The sequence below is a fragment of the Oryzias latipes genome, chromosome 24, assembly GCF_053564925.1.
Source record: "Oryzias latipes strain Hd-rR chromosome 24, Olatipes_Hd-rR_3.1".
Classification (NCBI taxonomy): Eukaryota; Metazoa; Chordata; class Actinopteri; order Beloniformes; family Adrianichthyidae; genus Oryzias; species Oryzias latipes.
Genome location: NC_136260.1, coordinates 5,656,279 through 5,682,443, shown reverse-complemented (window position 1 = coordinate 5,682,443; position 26,165 = coordinate 5,656,279). Strand labels below are relative to the sequence as shown.

General features: G+C 41.2%; 2 protein-coding genes across 3 annotated transcripts; one reads left to right on the top strand and one right to left on the bottom strand.

Annotated features, from left to right (window-relative positions):
• Positions 1–359: 359 nt before the first annotated feature.
• LOC101157661 (leucine-rich repeat and fibronectin type-III domain-containing protein 2) lies at positions 360–18,376 on the top strand. Of its 2 annotated transcripts, none has more exons than XM_020714893.3 (4): positions 360–693; positions 7,511–7,571; positions 11,134–12,524; positions 14,636–18,376. In XM_020714893.3, exons 3-4 carry the CDS (start codon positions 11,155–11,157, stop codon positions 15,531–15,533), a joined length of 2,268 nt encoding a protein of 755 aa, XP_020570552.1. In that variant the 5' UTR covers positions 360–693; positions 7,511–7,571; positions 11,134–11,154; the 3' UTR covers positions 15,534–18,376. The 2 variants fall into 2 exon arrangements, with proteins under 2 accessions (XP_020570552.1, XP_078798924.1); XM_078942798.1 differs by having other exon boundaries at positions 360–1,068.
• A 2,621-nt stretch (positions 18,377–20,997) lies between these two features.
• Positions 20,998–22,449, bottom strand: zgc:112001 (ankyrin repeat domain-containing protein 9). Its single transcript, XM_023953214.2, has one exon. It carries the CDS (start codon positions 22,109–22,111, stop codon positions 21,227–21,229), a length of 885 nt encoding a protein of 294 aa, XP_023808982.1. The 5' UTR covers positions 22,112–22,449; the 3' UTR covers positions 20,998–21,226.
• Positions 22,450–26,165: the final 3,716 nt, after the last annotated feature.

The following is a 26,165-nucleotide window of genomic DNA, read 5'->3' as shown; positions in this document are numbered from 1 at the left end:
GTGAGTTAAATATGCCGTTTTTCTCAGCAGAGGGCGCCAAAGAGCATACAATTGTTCTGTCTCTATGAAAATCTTTTTTCTCTTTTGTATTTTTTTATTCCTTGAGTTGAAAGTGATGTTAAAAAAGATTTAATAATAAAAAATAGATGTGTCAACAGATACAAATTCAAACAACACGCTGTTAAATTAAATGCTTTTATTATCATTATTATTATTACTATTATTATTGTTATGTATGATTATGAGACTGGGTGAAATAATCTGCTAGACTTTTATTGATGAAATGCTCTTTTTTAATTTAATAATTGTAGCGTCTTCTTGTTTATTTCTCATTATTTGTCCGTCAGTCGGGTCTTACGCAAACTGCGTAGCATGTCCTCCTTTCGGAGTCACAAATACGACGGTCGCACAGTTCGGTGTTCCACCGGCGCCGCAGCCGCCCGCTCCGTCCCCGGCGCAGTCTGAGCGGCTAACGGGCTGGACCATGTCGGTTCCTTTCCGCAGAACCGACACGTCCAGGAAGAAAACGACTCTCTTTTGGGTTTGGCGGAGCCGCGCGCTGCTGCTGCTCCCGTTCGCCAGCAGATTAACCGACAAACCGGATGATGGACATGACACAACCACGGTGGAATTAATATTGCAGTCAGAACGGCTTAATCCCTGACAGGCACCAAAAAACACCGCTGACTAGAGGTAAGGAGCCGGTCTGATGCAGAGGAGGGCAGCGGGGCTGCGGGCGCGCCGTGGCATCCGGCAGGATCTCAGCTGGAGGATCAGAGGATGAGGAGGAGATCCTTCCTCCACCCTGAAGCGCTCATCCCGGGCGGCGCAGAGGCGCAGGTCCAGGTTCAGGTGCAGATCCTGATCCCCGTGCAGTGAAGGCTGACTCAGAGTTTCCAGCAAAGTGATGAAGAGTGAGGACCCCTTCATCCGGATATTCCCCCCAGCCCCCCGTCTGTGCAGGCCGCTGTTCCTGCAGAGCAAAGCCTCAAAGCTCATCCTGCAGAAACAACTGTTATTGCGTCTTCTCCAGCAAATGCAGTTTTTAAAACACAATTCTTAGCATCAGTAAGCAATTGAAATCTTTTGACATTATCCCACCTATATTCAAACATTTTTTTTAGCTTTTAATTGTGTTTTTAAGGGGTTTTCTTAATCATTTTTGCTATACAGTCAACATCTAGTGTCATATTTTTATGGTCATTTATGCTATTACAGTACAATATTTTTAATGTTGTTGCTGTTTGGGCTCCTTTTCATAAATACACACATGAATAAAACTGCAGATGTTTACCACTTGATAAGCACACAAGTGTGTTTTGCTACACTTTCCAGAAGCTGAAGTGTTGCATTTAGGTTTGCATCTTAGCGTTGTTTAACTATGTTCCATATCATTTGTACCTTTTACTAACTCTTAATTAGTTTTGTTTATCAGCCTTACACTGTCCTCTGCAGCCACGTTGATGCATTTAGACATATTTTATCATTTTTGCTTTTAGTATTGTTTTGTGTGCTTTCCCTTGTGTTTATCTCTCCTTAAGAGGTGCAGCCGTTGAGGAATCCACCTTTCTCATCCGTTTAGCTTTATTCTCATTGTTAAACATTGTTTGGCTTTAATCCTCTCACCTCTTTTGGCTAGTTTTGCACAAAGAATTTGCCTTATTTATTATGAATTGTGAATGTAATTTAGAGTTTTATTATTCAATAGTAGCTCTTCTGTAGTTCTTAACATTTTCTCAGCTCTTAAAGATTCACTGATAAAAATGGCGTTTGGGGTGTTTTTAATGCATTCTTGTGGCATTTTTCTGATGATGGAGAACATATATAAATACAGTTAAGCGTAAAAGCGTAAAATTTCTGAGTTTTTCTTCATTCGAATTGTTGTGAATTCGGAGCAGAAGATAAAAAAGCTGTTTGAAAAAGGTCTTTTTTGTAACATATGCGGGGCGGGGCACAGTCTTCCTGCTCTGCTCCATTCTGATCATCCACTTGCAGACAAATAGGTGCATGTACGTCTTTGTCTGAGCCGGAATCTGGATCTAAACTGCACGACTGGATAGCTCCAATATTGCTCACCATTTTTGTTCCACTAGTAATGTCAGGTTGAGGTTGTGAGGGGCTGTAAGCTAGCAGTAGAGAGTGTAAACAGAGAGCTCGCAGTAATGGGGAGCGGGGTAGTTTGTTGAATTTCTACTGACAGGCTTTTGGATTTTGGCTAAAAAGATCATATTTATGAATCAAATCCCACTGGGAAAGCTTTTACAATAGATCAAAGATGATCGGAGTGGGATTTCAAAAGATGTTCTGCTATTGTTTAACAATTTTTAGCTTCCTTTCAGCTGCATTTACTTTTAGATTAGTGTTGCCCAACATTTTTCCGTCACTATCAGCCTGTTTGATGATGTGAAGCATTCAGGTGCGTCATGAGCAAACCATCAGGACTAATGGAGAAATGTGTGAAAGGAGTTTGAAACAATTTCCCCCTAAAAATGAGTTTATGTGTTACCACAAGAAACAGCCTAAAGCACATTTGATTTATATTTATCATATTTGTGGACTAACAGCTGGTCTTTAGCCTGCACTGACTGCCAGTGTTGGGATTAACTCAGTAATGCTCCACAGTGAAATTACTGTTTTATAGTAGCTTATTGCATTATTGCTGGAGTTTAAGTAATATTCTAATTATTACAGCACTAGGAATTAGATGAATAATTAACTTATGGAGACAAAATTTGGACTCAAATGCTTTTATTTCTTATGGCTTCTCATACAGAACGCCTTGTGTTTCTGCGGAGCCAGTCTTGTTCTAGTAGGCTTAGTGCAGTCTTTTTAACCTACTTTTGTTTGGCAGCACTTTTTGTTTTAGCTTCTCTGAAGCACACCAGGCCTCAGGTTCTCTGTGTGTTCCTGGGTTTCTCCTTTTTTCTGAGTAGATGGCCTATATTTTCCTTTTTATGGACAAAACTGAATAAAATGAAGGTTGTTCCACCAATTTAGCCAAATATATGTATATATAAGATTGTCATTTCCCTCTTCTAAATCTAGGATATTACTTTATCCCTTCCTATTGTGATGTTGTGCTTCTGCAGGAAGTGCAGCAAATAGAGTAACTTCAGAGTTCTGCATGGAGCACATTACAATTCTGAGACAGTAGTAGTGAAAAATAAGGGATTTCCACTTTTGACAACAATTACAAGTAATCAATAATCTATTGTAGTTTGGAAGTCAGTCACTGCGGACGCCTTTCTACCTCTGTCTCAGCAAAGGTTTCAGCTGCCTCTGTGTTTCACCGCATGTTTCATCGCGGCTTTTCTGTCCAGATGTTGAATAATGCACACAAACTGACTAATGAGAAGTCTGGAAGATGTTTACTGTCCTGCAAAGGATTTGCATGTTCAGTCAAGCAGTGCACATTCAGGTGAAGTAGAGCGCAAACAGAGACTTTAATCCTCCCAGATTTCTCTATTAACCCCTTCCAGCTCACATCCTGCCGCCCTGTTGGAGGTACTTCCTGTTCTGCCTGTGGTATGGGGGGGGGGGGGGGGGGGGGTATTCATTCTCTCCATAGTGCATCACTGATTCTCAGGCTGGGCGGCACAGTGAAACTACTAATCCCTCCATAATCATGGCTTAATTTTGTCAAAGCTATGATTTGTTTCACCTTGCTTTTGCACTGTGGGGTCGGGCAGTTTCAACAGGAAGCTGCAGCCATGCGCACGTTTAGATTTACGCAAAAATCCTCTGATTATCACAAATTTTAGTGTTAAGCCAGTTCAGCTTTTAGTGAGCGGCTGCGTATAATCTTTTAGTTTAAGTTGTTGGTTTTTTTGTAATAAAAAAACATCAAATCCAGCAGATTTGAAAAGTGGTCACATTGGTGCATAAGCAGATTCGAAGGAAGCCATTTTGGCTTTGAATGACGTCATCCAACGATGGACTTAATGACAAACGGAGGAGGAGAGAGAACTGGAACGTAAAGATGTAAAAAATTATGATGAAGTTTATGAAAAATCCAGACAGGATTGTTTTCTAAATATTGGTACTTTTTGTTAATTTTAATGTTTTGATTCAAAGTCATCAGACGTGTGTTTCCAACTTCTTTCTATTTATCTACGCCATAATCAAAGGAACTGAAAAGGCACTTTGTGTGCCTCAGATCTCTGAATAGACGTCATGCGTGGACATGAACACATTTACAGCATGTATGGAGCTCCCAGGTCACATGACCAAACCGCACCCACTACCACAGTAAAGTGACTCATAGCGTCTTTAGAACAAGCTCAACGTTTCATTTAGAGGTCAATATGATGGATATTGGGGGGGGGGGGGGTTGTTATTCACTTTTTTTGATGGAAGAGTTCAGTCAAAACCTGCATTTCTATATTTTAGAAGCGGCTCCTTCACAAAAAAACAGAATCAAACCAAAACACAGTGAAACTCGTATAATTTATTAGTAAGTAATGCTGTGTGACATCATCAATCATCACTTGAGCAACAGATTCTTGTTTAGTATGTTTGATTGATATGTAAGTGAAAATGCCTGATGGGGCGTCCATTATCAGGAACTAACAGACAACGTGGAGGCGTTTTGATAAACCGTGGAATGGCGTATGTCCACCTATGTGCCAACTTTCTGTTTTTAACTTATTAGCCTTTAGACCAGCTCAATAAAATAAAATATTCAAGCTATTTGGCCGGAACTTCTTTTTTGGTGTCCATTATCACTGCTTGACACCCTCCAGCCAATCAGAATGAATTATTAGGTGTAAGTTTAATAAGAGCATTAACGGACCAGCTTACAATGAAGTTAATTTCACATTCAGTGTTCCTTCAAAATAAAAGCCCAAGCTATTGCTTTTGGTGTTTTGTGAAGACTGTAATAAACAGTTTTTAATGGCTAACCTGTCGATAGTTTCACTCCCCGCTCAAACCCTTGATGCTGAGAGTCCAGAAGGAAAAAATTGTGTCCCACTTTCAGAGTCTGACCTGACTGAGGATTCAAACCCGTAATCTTCTGGTCTCTCTAAATAGTAGAAGCACAGCAAAGAGCAAGACCAGACGGCAGCCCTGCTGTGACGCTGATATGCACAGGTACAGGTCTTACCTTAGCTTAGGGGACTCCTTTCTGTGCTGTACTTAGTGCTCTACTCTCTGCTGTCAAAATGTAAAGATTTGTTTGAAAGAAATCCTTCAAAAAAGACTCTCAGCTCTGCTTCCCTTCTGCTACAACATTGTATACGATCAGATAAGATCAACTTTGGTGAGCTCAATGTGGGGAAATTCAATTGTTACTGCAGCTCTGGGTGTCAGGCATCAAGGTATCAATTAAAGATACGTTTAACAACGTTAAAATAAAATAAAGTTTATACAGCTCTTCTAAAGCACTCATATTCACTATACATGTATTTTCAGAGAAAAAGAAGAAAAACACCAGAATTAGAAAAGCGGTGGAGCATTGAATGTTTTTGTCAGGAGTAGACCATCATCGAAGGACCTGTTGTACCGCACCTTCTTATAAAACACATTTTCACTCATCTGTATAGGACACCAATATCATGCTCATCAGTTCATCTCTTCAAAATGGATTTTTTCTTTTCCCATGGGGGGGGGTTGGTTATTGTTGTTGCTAAATGCTCTAAGCTTCCTGATGGGCAGGTTGGCTCTGGAGTAATACCTTCTCTAAGGCCTCTCAGCGGATCTGCTGTCTATAAATAAAGCCACGTGTCGTGGTGCTCTCACATAACCCAGCCTAAGCCTCATCTTGAGGTCTACGGGAATCGACACAGAACTCGTCGTAAATCTGAACTGAGGGCCGGACAAAAGCGTTAGGAGCTTGTTGGTGTGCCGGGTTTGATGCTGCTCCCAACGATCAGACGTCTCTCAGAACAGAGAACACGTCTTTGAGTCATCAGCTCATAGCAGCTCTTACCTGCATGTTCATGAATCATCTCTGACACCCTTTACTCACCATTAAAAAGGATCGTTTGATTACTCGTCCTTCCTTTTCTCGATGGCTGACCGTTTAAAGGTTTGCTCTGCATTGACAGGTGAAGCAGAGATGGACAAAAACATTCAAATATTTGTTCATTCTGGCTTATTAATCTTATTAATTACCACAGTTTACACCCTGTGCTGTAAATGTTTACAGCTTCAAACACTCAGTTGCTTTAGAAAATTCCTTATTGTTGTTAGGATTTATTGATTTGTGTTCACGTTAATCTAAATAAAAAGCAGAATCTGCATGAATGACTATTAAAGTTTCTACATTTCTTTTATGTTTCAGAGCTGTCAAATGGCAGCATTAACTTCTGGTTCTGTAGTATTTTTCTGAGACCTTAAACTAAAACTAAAATGTTTCCATTTCAGGATGTAACTTAGTTATTTTTCCAGCAGATTATTTAACATTTGTAAATGTTTTTTTATTTTATTTTCCAGTTTAACATGTAGCAACAATTGGTTAAATGCAATTAATTTAACATGTACTTATTACACGTTATTCCCTTTTTGTGATGTACAGACTCTTCTGGTTAATTAGCTATGCAGGATTTTAAAAACTGTCAAACCTTCATTCGAATCTCGTTTACACGTTCTGAATAATTCCTAATTGATCTTCATTTTCAGTAGTTCTGTTATTTTGTTCAGCACTCTTTGATTTTTTTCCCTTTTCCTCGCTTATCTGGTTTTTATATTTGAAACAACACATTATTCTTTAGCATTATCTAAGATATTTCCAGCCACAATTTTTTTATCATTTTTATTTTATTTTTTTAATTAGTTTTGAAGTACTTTTTTTGCATGTGAATTAGCATTTAAAATCCTGTTCAGCGTGATTTACTTTTTACATTCTTCTCATTCTGTTAAACAGGATCTATTCTGATTTATTTCTGTATTTTTCTAAAGCTAATAAACAATTCCTGCAAATAGGTTATTATTGATCAGTTTTGATTTATTCAAGCAGTTTTCCAAGTTTCAATATTTCATTTAGCATTCATTATTTTTTATGACAATAACTTATACGAACTTTGAGATTGAATAGTTTTATCAAGCACATTATAATACTTAGCCTGCCATTTTAAGGTTTTTAGCTTTTTATCAGCTGTCCTTACAATTTTCCAGTCACGTTTATGCTTTTTATTTTGTTGTATTCTTTTTGTGTCATTTAACGTAATGCTCTTTAGCTGCAATTACAAACGATTTTATTTAGCATTTGAAAACTTGGAAAATCTTATCCCTTTTTATCACATGTCTTTTTTCTTTGGGTTCATCCTCAGAAACACTTTTTCAACTGTTGTTAGTTTAGCCTTGAATGTGTTCAGAAAGTAGAAATGGTAAAAGTTTTGCAGAGTGATCAAATATGTTTAACAAACTGTGGGAAAGTGTGGTTTGCAACACTGAACCACGGAATTGCAATTCATTGGTTTTGTAAATAAACAATTTCTCTGTTGTTGTTCTCATTTTTATAATTATTTTTATTTCATCCTCATGTTGTCTTTGTGTTTTTTTTCTGCAGGGATGGCATTGACCTTTTTTCTAAAGCAGTTTCCTGGAAACCAAATCTCAGCTGTTTGCAGGTGAGTCATAAATGCTCTAAGATGAAAGATTTCAATATGAACACAAAGTAGAACTAAATGAAAATATGTTTTGTTAAAGATACATAGTGTTAAAAATGACATTTTTATTCGGTAACCTATGTGGTAGAAGTCAAGATTTGGGGAAAAACAATACTAGAAAGGCAAATATGGTCACCAAAAATCTAGGAAAGACACAAAATGTTAAAATAGTTGGAGCTTCATTTAGTTTTAGAATCTAGAAAACTTTTTTTCTCTAATAACCTTTTTTTGTGTGTGTGGTCCAAAAATGTGTTCAAAGTTACATTTAAATTGAACGTTTTGGTTATGGCTCCAAAGTAACAACAGCATTTTTTGTGTTTTGGTGTAGACTTGCTGTGAACTTCTCAAATTTACAGATAATTTTAAAAGAAAAGAAAAAATAAGGAAAAAAAGTTTGCTTTTGCTAAATATCTGGAGCATCAATAATGCAAATTTTGATTTATTACTCAGTCATTCTCATTGGAAAAACCATTCTTGCTCCTTTTTTGTAATGTTTATAATCTTTTTTTCCATGATATTTGTTTCTGTGGTTATTTAAGTTTTCAACTGACCAATCAGATGCCTCGAATAAAGTATGTTGTCTTACCTCCAGTGTTCGAAAGTCATAGAGGTGTGGACTTCCAACAAGCTCACGCCTGATTGGTTGCTATAGAAACGATGACTCAGACCAACAACTGCTTGCTGACATTGTCTGGCTCCAACATGGCGGTTCCCGTATGGCGACTGAATTGACTTTATGTGGTAGGAGCCAGAAGTGAGGCCTTTTTTTATGGGTGACGTCAGACTTACTCACTTCAGTTCACAGATACAGTCAATGGACTCCACACATTTTAGACATTGTCATCTGAATTGATGATGGATGTGTTTGTCATGGCAACATCTCACACATCTGATTTCCTCTTGGTGATTTTTTTTGCGGTGCCTTTTTTGGTTGAAAAAAGTCAGAAAGTTCACCGTGATTAGAATGTGCTTTTTCTGCCACCTTTTTCTTTGCTGATTAAATGTCTTGAGGAACCAACTATTTGTTTAACCCTTGAGTTATTTGTTGACTTTTCTTTGCATCAGAAGCTGTTGGAGTTGTCCCCTTGGTATGAGGGTGTTTTGTGGTTACTTTGCTCATTTAGGTCTTTTAAATGCGAAAATTTGAACTCACACATGGAAGGTTCTTCATACTAGGACCAGAGAAGCTGAAAACCACTTTGTGTTGTCTTTTTCAAAGGAAACGTGCTTCTCTGTTACGACTGCGTTTACTCAGAAAAGCACATTAAGATTTTAAAGCCCCCAGGAACATAGTTTCAGGAAGATCTCATGCATTTTTTAGTGCAAAAGCTAAATTCTGATCACATTATTAAAACATGGATGCCTGCTCTCAGTCATCACATTTTGGAAAAAGTAAAAGCAAGTTACTGCAGCATCTGTTCATTTGCTGTAACAGACACTGGAAAGGAAAGTCCAGAAGCTCCTTGCTCCACTCTATTACGATGCATCCACTTGTAGACAAATAGATCCACGAACGTCTTCGTTTTCCTCGTCTGAGCTGGAATCTGGATCTACGTCTAGGTAGCTCCAATGTTGCTCACCATTTTTGTTGCACCGCTAATTTTAGCTTGGGGTTGTGAGGGGCTGTAAGCTAGTGGGAGAGAGTGTAAACAGGGAGCTTTCAATAACAGGAAGGGGAAGGTGGGCGAGGTTGCTCTGCACCAATGGTCCCACCCACAACTCAGAGGTACATTTCTTATGAACTACTGGCACTCAGCAGAAACCATGTCCCAAAAAAACAACTTTTTTTTATTTTTTATTTTGGCTAAAATTGGCTTAATCATAATTTAAAGACCACTGGGAACACTTTTAAAATAGATTAAAAAGATGATTGGAGTGGAACTTTAAACATTTGCTCATTTTGAATCTAGATGCTGCACATTTGTTTTTATCTTTCCAAATATCAACCCACTTTACTCTGAACGCACACGTGCTTTCTTCCTGCTATATCTCGCCCACATTGGTCCATAAAATCCATGGAAAAGGGACACGAATAAACAAACATGTAAATGCATCTTAAGAATGAGAGAAGACGAGAGCAGAGAAGAGAGTCCGCTTTGTGTTGGGGAAAGAGCTTCCCACAAAGGGAACAAACGCCACACGGATTTACCAGACCTCAGCGCACATTTGTGGCAGCTGTTAATATTGTATGTTGCACTGTGAGAACAAAAATCTGGCTTGAAAGAGAAGCAAAGGAGAGAATGCATTCATGTGGAATCTAAAAATGACTGCAGGCTGGAGCATCTTTCACAGGTGGATCGGAAACCGCAGAGTTGGTGTTGTCAAGTGAGACACAGGGGAGCACAGTTCTATTTACATCAGTTAAGTCAAGGGGTTTTGTGTAGCAAAAATTTATAGTCGCATATAACAATCAGCAGGAGACAATTAACCAGCAATAGTTTCACCAACTTAGTATCCATCAGAAAGGTGACTGCTAATAGCGATAATTGTGTAGACACATCTTCTCTGAGGTTGTGTTCTCAAGTTTCTTCCATGTATCAGAGTAAAACAGAATCAGCTCAGTCAGCTCTCCCAGGTTCTGTACGACCTGCAGCGCTGACCTGGGAAGAACAGTTCCAGCATGTGGCTACTGGAGTGAGAGGAGCCCGTGATGATGTGTTCACCTCTGCAGAGGTGAACACATCATCAAGGGCTCCAGTATGTCAGGAGGCTCCATCATCAGATCCTTCTTGAGGTCTTTTCTTCTTGGGCACCTTCAGGTCAGGAAGTATAGAGCCAATGGGTTTTGTGGTGTTGAGTGGGCGATAGTTCTCGGATGAACCTGACTGTGGCAGTGATGATGATGATGATGTATGAAAGATGGGTCAGAGTACATGGATGTGTGAACCAGTGCTTGGTGTGAGGGAACACTGGGGGCTGAGTTGGACAGATTGGGGGCATTCAGAGAAAAAGTCGCTAAACCTCTGGCAGGTGAAGAGAGTCTCAGATGTAGAAGTTTCTGCACCAGAATCTCAGGAAGTATGTGGTTGAAATGTCCCTAATTCATGCATGTCTTGTATAGTTTCATAGCAGTGAAACTAGATTTAGAAGAAGTGCTTCTTTTTTCCTCATATGTACGTATGAAAATGCATAATGATTTGCACATGGACCTTTTTGCCATGCGTCTACATTTGTGAAGTGTGTCACAGTCTTTAAAAAGGCTCTGGGGCCTCATTCTAAGAGAGGTTTTACACACAGTAAGGTTACAGAACGTAGCTGTAAATGGAAAATCTGAAAATCTGTTCAGAGCTTTGATTTTTGAGGGATCACAATGCATTGTACTGTCAGAGGCTTGAAAATATTTTGGATCAAATGTAAAAATACTCTGTGGACATTTTTTCCACCATTGAATGAAAGGTAAATTTTCTCAGAAATATTGACAACATTTGAGCTTCAGTAAGGTCCCATCGGACCTTGTCTATTGTGATCAATCAACAAGAAAGGGTGAAAGGATGTCATCTTTACCCTGTCTTTTCTCATGCAGATTAATGCGCGTGTCTCCACCATGGACCACATCATCTGCTGCCTGCTCGTCATGGTAGCCACAGTGATGATTGTCCATGCATGTCCCAAGTACTGTGTCTGCCAGAACCTCTCAGAGTCCCTAGGAACTCTGTGTCCCTCCAAAGGCCTTCTTTTCGTTCCTTCAGACATTGACCGGAGCACGGTGGAGCTCAGACTGGGAGGCAACTACATCCTTCACATCACACAGCAGGACTTTGCAAACATGAGTGACCTGGTGGACCTGACCCTCTCCCGGAACACCATCAGCTACATCCAGCCCTTTTCCTTTAGTGACCTGGAAACTCTGCGCTCACTCCATCTTGACAACAACCGTTTAACAAAGATAGGTTCTGATGACTTCAGAGGCTTGGTGAACCTACAGCATCTCGTCCTGAACAACAACCAGCTGGGGCGCATCCATGACAAGGCTTTTGAAGACCCAATGGGAGCTTTGGAGGACTTAGATCTTTCCTACAACAATCTGGTCTCTCTTCCCTGGAACTCGGTCAGACAGATGGTCAACCTACACCAACTCAGTGCAGACCACAATCTACTAGAATTCATTCCAGAAGGAACCTTTGCTGACTTGGAAATGCTGGAGAGAGTGGACCTAGCTTCAAACCGTTTGCAGAAGCTTCCCCCTGATCCCATCTTTGCTCGGGCGCAGGATTTACCAACCCTGAGTACGCCGGAGACTGCCCAGCTGTCCTTAAGCCTGGGTGGGAACCCTCTGCACTGTAACTGTGAAATGCTTTGGCTACGACGGCTGGACAGGGAGAACGACTTGGAGACCTGCGCCTCCCCGCCTCCCTTAAAGGGTCGTCACTTTTGGGATGTCAAAGAGGAGGAGTTTGTATGTCAGCCACCCCTTTTTATCCAGCAGACTCACAAGGTGGTTGTTTTGGAGGGCCAGACAGCCACTTTGAGGTGTGAGGCAACAGGAGACCCTTCTCCTGCTATCCATTGGATCTCACCTGATGATCTGCTGCTTGGAAACTCCTCCAGAACCCAAGTGTATAGGAACGGAACAATGAGGATCCCCATCACCTCCTCCAAGGATCATGGCATTTTTACCTGCATTGCTGCTAATGTGGCCGGAGAAACCACAGCCTCAGTGGAGGTGTCCATTAGGCAGATCCCATTTCTGAGTAATGACACGGGGCCACTAGTTCAACCAAACTCCAAGCTTTCTGACATCACAGGAACAAAGATGAAAGGGAGTCCTCAAAACCAGCCAGAGAGAACACTGTCCGTCTCAGACGTGACAACTGTTTCTGCACTGGTCCAATGGACAGTAAGCAAAGCGGCCCCCAAGGTAAAGATGTACCAGCTCCAGTATAACTGCTCAGAGGACGAAGTTGCCACCTACAGGTGAGTTGATGTAACATCTGTATATTTCTGCAGAGAGCATTAACTAGGTCATCACAGTAAAGGAAGCTCAGGGTTTCCTTTGATGCATTCCACTTTTCTTCTGGTTTCTGGTGTTTCAGACTGAGTGTGTACTTAAGAAAGCTTCTGAATTAGATCATGTTTATTTTCCAAGAGAAAACAACCAACCGAAAGAACCCTTTCTATCAGGAAGTCGTATAGCTCTTTATGTAATGTCTAGATTGTTTTGTTTTATAGAAAAGTCTGCTGACATAAAAGTTGATTTCTAAATTTTTTTTTAAAGTCCAGCATGTTAATCTGTCAAGCACTGAATTGAGCATTTTTTTACCCATACTCCTTTTTTCAGTTTTAGCTGTTTATCTACTAATTTAGCATATTAAGGACTGCTTAGTATTATCCCATTTTTCCAGCTGTGCAATATCATTTTTCCTAATCCATTTATAATTAATCTGTTTACATTATTTTCGTTTTCTTTCTTGTGGTTGATTAAGCTCAGTAGTTTAGGTATTGTAAATTTAAATTTTTTGCTGTGTAATGTATTTTCTTTTGTTATCAAATAGTGAGCAATTGCGCAAATGTTAAATTCCATTTATTATGTTTAGCAAAACATTTTGTCATTATTTAGCACATTTTGTACCTTCTGCAGCTGTTCTGGATTTTTATTTCCAGAAATTGTATCATCTAGCATGCATGTTAGGAATACTTTCAATGCTTTTTAGCTGTATTTCTGTAGTGAAACACTTTATTCAGTCATTTTATGTTTCGGTTGTTGCTTTTAACATTTGTTAGATGTCCTTCCATTTTTCCAAAAAACAAAAGTGCGTCTGATGTATGCATTCAAGTTTACTGACCTTAAACTGATTTTCAAAAGTTACTCTGAATGTTTTAGTGGAACTTTGGTGAACTATAAAGCCACTTGATGAATTGTTGGAGCATTATGGGTACTGTAGTTAGGAGTCTGGTGGAGTGATGTGTACTGAACTTCAACATAATGAAGTGAAAAAGTGAAAGTATTGTTTTATATTTTATTTACTTTGTGTTATAACTTAACAATATTGAGAGTTATTGTCAATAAGTTTTGACTCATCTGTCGTGTTGCTCTCTCAGCAAAGGCAGGTAAAAGAAGAGAACATAAAGAACAACACAGTTCACTAGAAAAACTTCCCATCAACCCCTGTGACTACTGAACTTGCCTCATAGCCCCTCTGGGTATTGTAGTGTAGTCATTGCACATTATCTGTTTTGTTCTTAATGCGTTTTATAATCCGATGCAAATCATAGTCCAAAAGATACACAATCCATGTCAATAAGAATGTAATTAATTGACATGTGTTGATTTTATTAGTACTACACTTGCTGACCACTTTATCAGAACTGCCTTAATCCTTGGTGGCATAGATTCAACACGGTACTGGAAAGATTCCTCAGAGAGGTTGGTCCATAATGACGTGACAGGATCATGTCCGGGTTCTTCTTTGTTTCATTTCATTTCATTTTGATTTCTGGAAAGTACCTTTGTTTTCTGAAATGTTTTTTTCTTTTTGATGGAAACTGGAAAAGGTTGGTACTATGAAATATCTCTGATTGGTTGATGACGTCTGTCCATCATTACACCTGAAAGTTATTTGACATGAAGCAATGCTGGATGATCCCTACTTATCATCAGATTTTAGCAGTAGGTGGACAATGAAAACGCATTTGTAAAACTCAAACGTCAAAACTTAAAGGTCATCATCCAATCAGCGATCTTCCATAGTACCTACCTTTTCCGGTTTCTTGTTGTGTTTTTTTTTTTAACTTTACATTTTGTTTTATAAAAATTTCTTTTGTTTTTAAAAACAAATCATTTTTATGTTGTTAAATCTGTTTTGCTCTTTTAATTGTTGCGGTCTTTAATATGTTTGAGCCTCGAGTGATTTGTTGGTGTGATTTGTGCTAAAGGGAGAGACTTGAGGTCAATTAAATGGAAGGATGGCTGCTGTTTGATGGAAGAGGAAAAAAAGCTAGTTAATTTGCTCTGTTTGCACCGACATTTTAGCGTGTAAACAATTATGATGGTTGAGAGTTTCTCTTGTGTTTCTTGTGTTTTTCAGAATGATTGCGCCCTCAAGAAACTCTTTCACCGTGAACAATCTGGTGGCAGGAACCCGCTATGACGTGTGTGTTCTGGCCGCCTGGGACGACGCTGCCAGCACCCTCACTGCCACCAGCGTTGTGGGCTGCACACATTTTCTCACCCAAGTCGACTATTCTCAGTGCCGATCTGCACGCAGCCAGCTGCTGGGAGGCACCATGATCCTGGTGGTGGGGGGCCTCATCGTGACCACCCTGCTGGTGTTCATTGTCTTCCTCATGATGCGCTACAAAGCTACAGATCCTCAGTTTCCACCTGCAAAACTGCCCAGCTTCTACGACTCGCACACTCAGACCACCAGCAGTGTGCTGGTCATGTCGCAGCCGCAGAACCAGACGGAGCCTCAGGTCAAAGGGACTCTTCCGGATGAGCGGGTGGAGTTTAAATGTGGCTCCCTTCAAAGCAGCCTCACCTCCTCCTCTTCCTCCTCCTCGGGCTCCACAGCCAGGGGCACCTACAGCCCCAACAGCACTCTTGCCAACATTTTAAGGTCAGCCCCTGTTAAACCCCGGTCAAACCTGGATAATCTCCTCGGGACAATCACGTCACTGGAGCTGTGGGGAGGACAGGCCCGGGAGCCAGGAGTCTCCAGTGGCAGCACCATGACAAGACGCTACAGAGACAGAGTGCCGCTGCTGGACGGAGCGCTGGACTCCCGGCTCAGCCGGCTCCTCATGCTGGACTCCAGGCCAAAGAAGAGCCAGTCCTTTGACACAGACGAGACGCCGGACAGCGGAGCTCCCCAGCTTCAGAGGAAACCTCGCAGAATCAGCGGGATCTGGACTAAGAGGAGCCTCTCTGTGAACGGCATGGAGACGTTAGAGGGGGCTGAGTGGGAGATGGAAAGTACTGTTTAGGAAAGGAACAGCGGCACTGCCAAACCAAACTAATACCAAGACGATGGACTCTATCCTGCATGAGGCTTACCCAGACTTAAGGGAGACTTGACCTCCGGATTATTTTGCCTGACATTTTTCACAGTGCTGGATTAAAATGCCATCAGTCAAAAAGGGAAATGACTTTAAAAAAAACTGTCTCAAAGCCCACAACTATCACAATGTCAAATGTCTTTTTATGACAATATTATTTTGTTCTATAAATATAAATGGAATAATACTGGACTTTGCCTTAGTGTATATAGTGTACATAAAGTGAGTGTGGGTGTACACACATATGCATATAAACTGCAGAGGAACTCATAAGAATCCTATTGTGTTGATGAAGACTGTTTCTGTTAAAAATGCCAAACTTCCGGAAAGAGAAAGACCAACCAAGGCTGTTGTCCCCGTCAGTCCTGTGGGGTTTATCTAGTCTAAGTAGTATTTGAGCGTCTTGCTTTGCCCTTTTTTTTTAATTCTTTACTTTTTTTTTTTATCTTTGCATTATTTCCCTCCAAATGAAATGTTTCTTGTGTCACGTAAAGGCAACCTTCAGCATAAAAATAAGGATCAGCACCATCATTTTTCTTTTCTGTCATTAATAATATACATTTGCCTGATTGATTCTAAAAAAAAACCCTGCTGATATCAGATTGGAGAGATGAACAGATATTTCTAGCAATTATTTAACGTTATTTCCAATTACACTGAGACATTTACAAGTTCCTTTGGACATGACATGATTTATTTTCCTTCAAGTCTGATGTGGAATTTATTTTACCAGTCAAGAAGCATTGAAAACTTTTTTTGGGGATTCATCTTATTTTTGAGACCAAACTGAATTGACTGAAAAGGAAAAGCCATAAATCATTAGTGATTCTGTTCCCCCCAGTAAAACATGGTGGTGGAAGTTCAATCATGTGGGGCTGTTTAGCTATGCCTGGCAAAGAGGAGTTTATTTGTCTACATAGAGTCATGAATAGAGAGAATTATGTTTAAACTCTTGAGGAATAACACAAAGGTTGCTGCTAGAAAAGCTTGGGGCCCATGTTTGATTCGAAGCAGGCCTATCAAAACTAAAATCCCGCAGAGTTTGAAAAAGCTGGAATAATTAATTATCTATGAACTTGCTAAGATCCTTCCAGAAAAAGAGGAATTATTTTAAAAAGTTAATGCCAGCTGCATACCAGAAAAACCAAGCTGTTGACCTTCAAGTAAGATCCATCATTCCAGCTTCTGAACATGCTGAATCTCTTTTTGGGTCACGACTGTTGGGCAGAGGCGGGGTAGGCCCCTTAACAGTTTGCCAGTCCATTGCAGGGTCCTTCACTTAACCAAAGTTTAAACTGTATTTCTGTGTTTCAGAATTATATCTCCAAATTGTCCCCAAACTCTTTTGGTTCAGACCATTTTAAGGGTTTTTGGTATTTTTTTTATGAAGAAGGGATTCAATATCAAATTTGACACAGTATCCATATTGTGTCAATATATCAAGGTACAACCAAGGTTGCTGAAAAAGACAATGATTTCTTCAGATATAAAAATGTTGTCCATGCTGTAATGACCTGTCGGTTTATTTGTCCATTTGCAGCATGAACTTCACCATTTGAGTCACTGTGTCGTCACTGTTTTGACACACCACTAGGACTAACCTGCAGCGTCAACGTTTGCTTATAATCCCAGAGTTAAGCAGATCTTTGAACGGCCGTGTCAGCGTTAACAGTGTTTCACAGATTAGATGCAACTGTTGGATGGATCTGATTGTTGGACAACTCTTTCGTTTATTGATCTCAAGTGCTTATTTGTTTTATTTCTTTAGACTCAGTTGAACTCAAGTGAACTTTGAGTCTTGTTTGGGATTAAATTTGGGTTTTCATTTAGAAAATCTACAGCAACCTTTTTTTTTAACCAAAAGATTGCTTGGTTTTTGGCAAATCCCCAAGAATGTAGGGTTTTTGGTTGTTTGGTGTGTTTTTTTATTTGATTTTCTTTTTTAAACTAAGGTTTATGAATTAATTATCGCATTAGCCAACATGTATCTCCAAATTCAGGTAAATAGGATGGTGGTAAAAATCAAAAATTGTTCATATGCATCATGAAGTGGACCGAAAATCTTTATTTGCACTTCATGCTAAGATTTGGAAGCATGATTACAAGAAAGCCCAATCAGGCATGAAAACCATGTTTATTATATTGAAGCAGTAAAATAATATGCCAAAACAAACCCGACAAAATGCATCAACCTCACCAACCTTACATCTGCCATTTCTCCAAAAACTGAAATTACAGGGAAAACCTTTCTTCCGCTTAAATTCAGTGTTTTTATGGTTTTTCAGGTTCATGTTTATTTCAAAGGTCATCAAACCCATGTTTCTCAGTACTGTGGATAGGACATATGTTGTTGTTTTTTCAATTTGTTAATGCCATAAAGGCTTTTGTCACAGATTTTTATGCTGCCGGAGTGCAAACCGAAATATCAAGTCTTATTCCCAGTGATGTCACAATTTTGCCCCAACATGGCAACCTCTCTGTAGCTGGAATCTAGTCTTTGTATTGAATGTTTTATCTCTTGATATAAATAATGCATAGCAGAATTTGAAATTGTTGAATATTTTTCTTTATATTTTTGCTGGTCAAGTGGCCCAGAACTTGCATGGCTGCAACATTTCACAAGAGGTGGAGCGATGGATAACCCTATAATTGTAATACCGGTATGAGGTGTGAAGCTTCAAACATTTTTACAAGTTTATGTGCTGCATTGTCATACGTTTTCACGTTTACAGAGGAAAAAAATAAAAAGTGTTGTCCCAGACTGTTCAAAAGATGATTGTGTAGTTGATCTTTTTCAAGAAAACAGCCCTCACGAAGTCCCTACCAATCCTTTTGCATGTTTTACTTCTGGGGATATTAATTATTTTTACTTTCATGTCTCTACATCAAAGCCTTTTTTATTTTTCTTTTGCTTGTTACACATCTTTGTCTTCTTTTCCTTTTGGTTTCTCTCTTCAGGGGTCACCACAGCGAATCAGCTTCCTCCATCTAACCCTGTCTTCTTCATCCTCTCCTCTAACAGCAGCTACCTTCATGTCCTCCTTCACTAAATCCAGAAACCTCCTCTGGTCTGCCTCTCGACCTCTAGACTCAGCATCCTTCTACCAATATATTCACCGTCTCTCCCCTGGACGTGTCTGAGCTATCTCAGTCTGACTTTATCTCCAAAACCTCTGAATCCTCTGATGTCCTCATTCCTGATCCATCCTGGTCTCTTCCAAAGAGAACCTCAGCATCTTCCTCTCCGCAACCTCCATCTCTGCTTCCTGTCTTTTCCTCAGTGCTACTGTCTCTAGGCTGAACAACATGGCTGCTCTCAACACAGTTGTTTCACCTTTTATTTTAGCTGAAACTCTTCATCACACGTGGCACTTTTCCAACCTGCCTGCACTCACTTCTTCACTTCTTTTCCACACTCTCCATTACTCTGGAGTGTTGACCGTAGATAGTTAAAATCCTCCTCTTTCTTTATCTCCCTGTAACCTCACTCTTCCACTTGGGTTCCTCTCATTCACACACATGTACTCTGTCTTGCTGCTTCTAACCTTAATTTATCTCCTTTCCAGACCAAACCTCCACCTCTCTAGCTTCACCTGCACCTGTTTCTTACTCTCACTACATCTCACAGTGTCGTCTGCAAACATCATAGTCCATGGTGATTCCTTTCTAATCTCATCTGGCATCCTGTCCATCACCATTGCAAACAGGAGGAAGGGGCTCAGAGCTGTGCACAAAACCAATCAAGCATTGCTAATTTTTTAATGACCTTTCTAAAGTTATGAAGTCCTTCATGTCCTCCCCAGACTTATAAATACCTTTACTGCATGAGGTGCTGTGAAGTTTCTGCCAAAGTTCAAAGGACACCATGGAGACACTAAAATCAGTATTAAAAAGAAAAAAAATCTCTCCAAAGAATAAAACACTTGCCGAAACACAGGCCCAAAGCTGGCTTATGACATCAAGGCCACATCTGTCCTGTACAGCAAAACTATAATCCAAGTTAGGCTCCCCTTGTGACCTTTGCGTGTCCGGGCTATATGACACATGACACTACAGTGACTAAGCCATAAGCACTGAAAGTAGCCCGCAGTAAATCCACTGATTTGAGTCACTGATTCAGGAGTAGCCAGAGTTTTGTGAAGATCAAAGCTCAATCAACGTGCAAAAGATATAACCTTTTTTTAGTCTAAAATGGAATTTCATTAACATTTTTAAAAAGAGCTAATCATTTTGATGTCCTGCTTTGTTATAGGGTTAAACAAACCTGTGGAAAACAAACAGCAGTGAGCTTTAATGTCTGGCACGAGGTGTTGGTGAAGGATCCAAATGCAGAGAGGGCAGGAAGGCAGTTCCAAAAACAAGGGCTTTAATACTAAAACAAAAGGCGCTGCCAAGCAGGGAAATTAAAAAAAAAAATCAACTGTCGAGGTACACAGGCAGACAGGGCAGCAAACAGAATGGACCAGCACCAGAGGAAGGCAGAGACGAGACATATAAGCTGACAGGACTGACGAGACACAGGTGAAAAACGATCAGGGGAGATTGGGACAAGGGAAGTGAAACTCAGAACTAAGTCATGAAATCTACAAGCAGAAATCAGAAATGGAGACTCATCAGACAGACAACGTTTTTTCAATCTTCTATTGTCCATTTTTGGTGAGTCTGTGTGAATTGTAGCCTCAGTTTCCTGTTATTAGCTGAACGGAGCTGCACCTGGTGTGGTTTCCTGCTGCTGTAGTCCATCTGCATCAAGGTTGGACGTGACGTGTGTTCAGAGATGTTCTTCTGCAGACCTCGGTTGGAACCACTGGTTCTTTTACTGTTGCTTTTCTATCAGCTGGAACCAGTCTGGCCTCTGACCTCTGGCATCAACAAGGCAATCCCGCCCACAGAACTGCTGCTCACTGGATATTTTCTCTTTTCTGGACTCTAAACCCCAGAGATGGTTGTGGGTGAGATTTCCAGTTGATCAGCAGTTTCTGAAATACTCAGTCGACTGGCCCGTCTGGCACCAACAACCAAGCCAGGTTCAAAGTCACTTTAATCACCCATTTTCTCCATTCTGATGCTCACCACATAGTCTTGATCATGTCTACATGCCTACATGCATTGAGTTGCTGTCATGTGATTGGCTGATTAGACATTTGCATAAAAGAGCAGCTGAACCTAATGAAGTGGCCATTGAGGCTGTAGCATTCTAATGTGGATCTGTCAATGCCTTTATAATACTAATACCTTTCATTATTTTTCTGAGCACTAAAATAATTGATTTGGAATTTGGGGATTTTCATCAAATTGGAGATTTTTTTTAAGTAATACAGAAAAATGAAGTAACTTGAGGCTAAAATTTGATATTTGTTGAGTTTGTGGGGTGTAGAAGAAAAGAAGCAGCTTTATTTAGATTCTCTTTTAATGAAAATAATCATGTTGATCTATAAGATCACTTCAGTGCATTTCAGTAAAATCGGTCTTCAGGCTCCTCATGCAAACTCGTCACTCACATCTCATTGAAATCACTGGGAGCCTCGCTCAACTGAAGGTTTCTCCTTCACTTTAGCTCCTGCACAACATCCTTGCTGTCCTCCAGCATGCATCGCGTCCTGGTTCTGGTTCTGGTTCTGCTACAGCAGCCTCCGCCCGCCCTGTTGGCCCAGCGGCAGACCCGGCGGCTTCATGGAGGAGGGGATGGGGAGCTCGTGCAGGCTGTCCGGGAAGCTCCGGGGGCTCAGCTGCCTGACGATCGTCTGCATAGTGATGAGGACCAGCGGAGCCGGACTGCGTCCAGTCAGGTACTGGTACGTCTCCTCCCCCAGCTCGCGGCTCCAGCTCTGCGGATCCCGGTCCAGAACCGCCCGCATCTTAAAGTCCAGCTTCGGCGTGAACATCAGGAGGTTGTCCAGGCAGCGCCTTCTGTCCCCGCCGCTCCTCCCGGAGGTCTCCCGCATTTTCTCCAAAGTGACATCAAGCGGGGTCAGGCCGCTGCGGTCCCGGGCGTGCGGGGACGCCCCGCTCCCCAGCAGCATGAGCGCCGCCTCGGGCCGCAGCAGCTCGCAGGCTAAATGTAAGGGAGTCCTGCCGTCCTCAGGGTGGAAGCAGCCGCCTCCGTCTGCGTGGACCGAGGCGCCCGGCGCTCCGTGACCCTGCTGGAGAATGAGGCCGAGGATGGAGCGTCTGTCGTAGCGGACCGCCGTGGCCGCGTGCGGCGCGGAGGACGGGCAGCAGCAGAAGCGCTCCCCGGGCTTGGTCAGCGCCTCGTCCGGGTATCTGCTGAGGAGATACTGCGCGTACGCCTGGTGGTCGTGAACGATGGCGTACAAAAGCGCCTCCGACGGGGTGTAGATCCTCCGGCCGGCGTGCTCCTCCTCGTAGAAGGTTTCCATGGTTCGCATGTCCTCCAGCATCCAGACCGGCTTCAGGTCCCGCACGGCCCGGTAGAAGAGAAGCGAGAAGGACTTCCGATGCCAGTCGATGCCCCGAGCCGCCGGGCTCGCGGTCACAGCGGCCATGGCGACGAGCTTTTATGTCCCGGGCGGCTTCATAACTGTTAACCGGAACCGGGCAGGTTCCTGGACCGAACCCGCCGGAGGAGTCAGAGGGGCTGGAACTCAATGCGACGAAAAAGGTCGTTGACGGTTTGTTACTAAGTCACGACAGGAGAAACTTGACTGACAGGCTCGCGAGCCGCAGCAGATAAGTCACTGCGCATGCGTTGAAAGTGACAGAACGCCACCGAAACTTTATTGACAACAACGGCTTTACAGAACAGAAGATGGCCCCAGTCCTCTCTGCTACCTCCAGTTCTTTTTGTTGACAACTCGTGAGTTTCCTCGATACTACAAACACAAATGTTTATTCCTTAAAACCAAACCATCGTTTCTTACCTTTCACGAGGAACTCTGCTAATTTTTTTTCCACCTGTAACCTTCATATAAAAGATTCCTACAAAGTATGAAATTAAAAACAAATGTGATCTACAGCTTGTGGATAACCTGTGTTACTGATTATTGTCCTGTTTATATCCTCTTTGTTTTCATAGTTTATTTTATTGAAGCATTCACGTTTCTTCTGGTGAATTCTTATTTGCTTATTATTGTTATTTATATTTCTATGTCTCTTGTGAGTCTAATTTGTTTTACATTTCATACATTTGCCACATTGTAAACTTTTATTTTTCTCAGTGGAAAAATTAATTAACTTGTGAGTTTCCGTAAAACTTCGTTATATGACTAGTTGGTGGTGTCCTAAATCCTTCACTACTTAGTACTTACTGCACTACATGGTGCGTTCGCCATTGTCAAAGTGTCCAAATCGACACTTCCAAAATCTAATGCCCTAAAAATTCCCAGTAGTCGTGAAAAAAAAGTGAATGCAGTGGTGTAAAGCACGCCACCACTGGACTCTAGAGCAGTGGTGACGCCTTCTCTGGAGTGATGAATCACACTTTTCCATCTAGCAATCTGATTGACGAGTCTGGGCTTGGACGTTGCCGGGACAACGTTACATTCCAGACTGCATTGTGCCGTGTGTGAGGTTTGGTGGAGGAGGAATCATGGTGTGGGCTTGTTTTTCCTGGTTAGGCTCCTTAGTTCCAGTGAAAGGAACTCTGAATGCTTCAGGATACCAAAACATTTGGGACAATTCCATGCTCCCAACATTGTGGGATCAGTTTGGAGCGGGCCCCTTTCTCCAACATGACCAGTGCACAAACCAAAGTCCATGAAGACAATGATGACAGAGTCTGGTGTGGATGAACTGGACTGGTCTGCACAGACTCTGACCTGAACCACATAGAACACCTTTGGGATAAATTAGAGCAGAGACTGAGAGTCAGGCTTTCACCAAGATCAGTGTGTGAGTTCACCAATGAGCTTTTGGAAGAATGGTAAAAAAAATCCTAGAAGCACTCCTGAACCTGGACAGCCTTCTCAGAAGAGCTGAAGCTGTAATAGAATCAGAATTCATTTATTGTCATATGTAGTAGGTTTAGGGGTTGTCATCTGGACTTGGTTTTTTAAAGTTAGAAGACGTTTCACCTCTTATCCAAGAGGCTTTGTCAATTCTGAAAAAGCTGGTCAAAGAGCTGGTATATATGCGCTCATGGGGGAGGAGTCAGACCTGAAACTGGATGGTATTGTCAACTTAGCCTACATGGTTTCGGGTCGCTAAGAGTCCTTTGTCCTCAGCTGGGGGTTGGGGAGCCAGTGACTCCCTCCCCAAACTGGTCATCTCTTTCCGCTGTTAACGACTCAGCTGGAACTGGTTTGGGTTGTTTAGGTTTCAGAACACTGCCGTAGATGGATGGAAGAATAAACCTGAGACCACCATTCTTATTAAGAGAAGGTTTATCTTTCTTGACAAATATGGCTTCTTTCACTCCTCGCTCAAACCATCCTTTCTCTCTGGCTAGAATTCCAAAAAAAACAAGTCCAGATGACAGCCCCTAAACCTACTACAATGGAACCAACCTGGATGAATGAGAGTCTTCATAGACATGTTTATTGTCATATGCACAGCTTTTACACCGACATACAGAAATTACTTCCAGTACAACCTGAACAAGATCAGACATACAACAGATACACATATACAGTTCAGAGTTGACTGAGGCTGCAGCAATAAATCCGCTGCCTTACTAGGATGGGTTACCAATGGGGAGGGTCTGGGTCATTGGTGACAAAGAAAAGTCGTACCACTGTTTGTTACAATGTGTAGATACAAGAAAAAAACTACACCGTTTAAACACAGAAGCACATATTCACACGACACACAGTACACCTGGGTGGTAGTGAAGGCGGGCCCTCTGTGATACACCCCGAGCGCAGCCACGGAGCGGCGCGTCCCAGGCAGTGTTCACTAATAGCTGCAAAAGGTGGACCAACGTCATACTGAACTCCATGGGTCAAGAATGGGATGAGTTAAGGCGGGTGATTGAATGCTTTTAGTGTACATCACTGCTACAAGTTTTTCAAATGGCACGTTTTCTTCTTCACCTCAGCCACATTTATTTGTACCGGTGCAGCGGTAGGGCGGTCGACCCATGATCGTAATATTGCAGGTTCGTTTCCCACCTTGCACACCCATGAGTCAAAGTGTCCTTGAGCAAGACACTGAACCCCACCTTGCCTCTGGTGGTAGATTGGCGCCAGTGTTCGGCAGCGGAGCCACCACCAGTGTGTGAATGTGTGTGTGACTGGGTGAATGAGTCTGTGACTGTAAAGTGCTTTGGGCCTTGTAGGTAGGAAAGGGCTATATAAGTATACACCATTTACCATTAAAGAAATACTCAGAAGTTCAATTTTAATCTTAATTTTCTATAATCAGAAAAATAACACAAAAACATGTTAAAAACACAAAAAAACGTCATATTTATTTATGTTGGTTTTTTTTGTTAAAAACACTATATATTTGTGCAGAATCAGACTTTTGACTGGTTGTATATATAATTTTAAAAAATGATCAAAGCCTAAATAGTTGTCGCATGTCATTTGTGTTCTTATTTGCTGCATTTATTGATTTACTGCAGTACTTTTAATTTTTTTATCTTTTAAAGAAAAACATATTTGTTAATTGAAACTCCTTTTTTAGGTGGCACACAGTTCAGTCCCCAGGTTTTAGGAGCTCTTTAGTTTTAATAGGCTTGTGATGTTGCCAACACTCGGAATGATTTATTCATTGCTTTCCACTCTTGTTCTGTCAAAGTGTGTCCCACCTCCTAAACAGTGACAGCTGGGAAAGGCTCCATGTTCCATGCAAACCCCAAGAAACTCAGCATGAACATTTGACTCTGTCTCCAGGTTTGTGAATGCTGCTCACCGGTCTTTGATATGACTTAAGTTTACAACTGAATAATGCTCACAACAGTGGAAGACGGAGACACCAGGGTTTGTTTTTTGTAGCATTTCAAAGCATTTAATCATGTCTGATGGAAACCACGTGAGATATTTCTAATATTGGATCAGATTAGATTCAAAGATTTATGCATCAACTTTTGTCCTCTAACAGATAAAAACAACAGTACTCAGTCAATAGTCTTATCCAAAAGAGTTTCTTGTGTTAGCCTTAGATAATAATTAAGTCCCCTCTGTTAGGCAGAGATAAAGGCTTGAGCAGCAAAGGAGTATATCAAAGCAGTTTTAAGAGTTTTAAGATCATTTTTGGGAAATCAAGCCTCAGAAACAGGGAAACATCTGCTGCAGAAATGGCTCTAAGAGGAACCAAGCATCCATGATGGAAAAATATCAGTATAGGGCTGCAGCCATGCAGGCAGAAGGGAGCATTGAGCTGCAGCTGTTATCAGCATGTGCCGGTGCTGCACTGGGTTTGCTGATGTGCTCACACAATATCTCACTGATTCAGCAGAGGGAGGACTCACAGAAAATGCTGACAAGTTTTTATGTTTCACATCCCTTTACTTCACATGTGTACATTTAACACATTTCCCTTGGTTTTTTTTTTAATGCCTGAAAGAATTACATTATATGTAAAACATTGGAGATAGAAAGTTTGCTTCTAGAGAGAAAAATAGCTCCCTGTGGTTCTGATCAAGAAATAAGAAAACAA

Coding starts and splice junctions, on each gene's coding strand:
- LOC101157661 (XM_020714893.3), top strand. CDS start 11,155: ATGGACCACATCATCTGCTGCCTGCTCGTCATGGTAGCCACAGTGATG. Junction 12,525..14,635: donor GACGAAGTTGCCACCTACAG/GTGAGTTGATGT, acceptor TGTGTTTTTCAG/AATGATTGCGCCCTCAAGAA.
- zgc:112001 (XM_023953214.2), bottom strand. CDS start 22,111: ATGGCCGCTGTGACCGCGAGCCCGGCGGCTCGGGGCATCGACTGGCAT.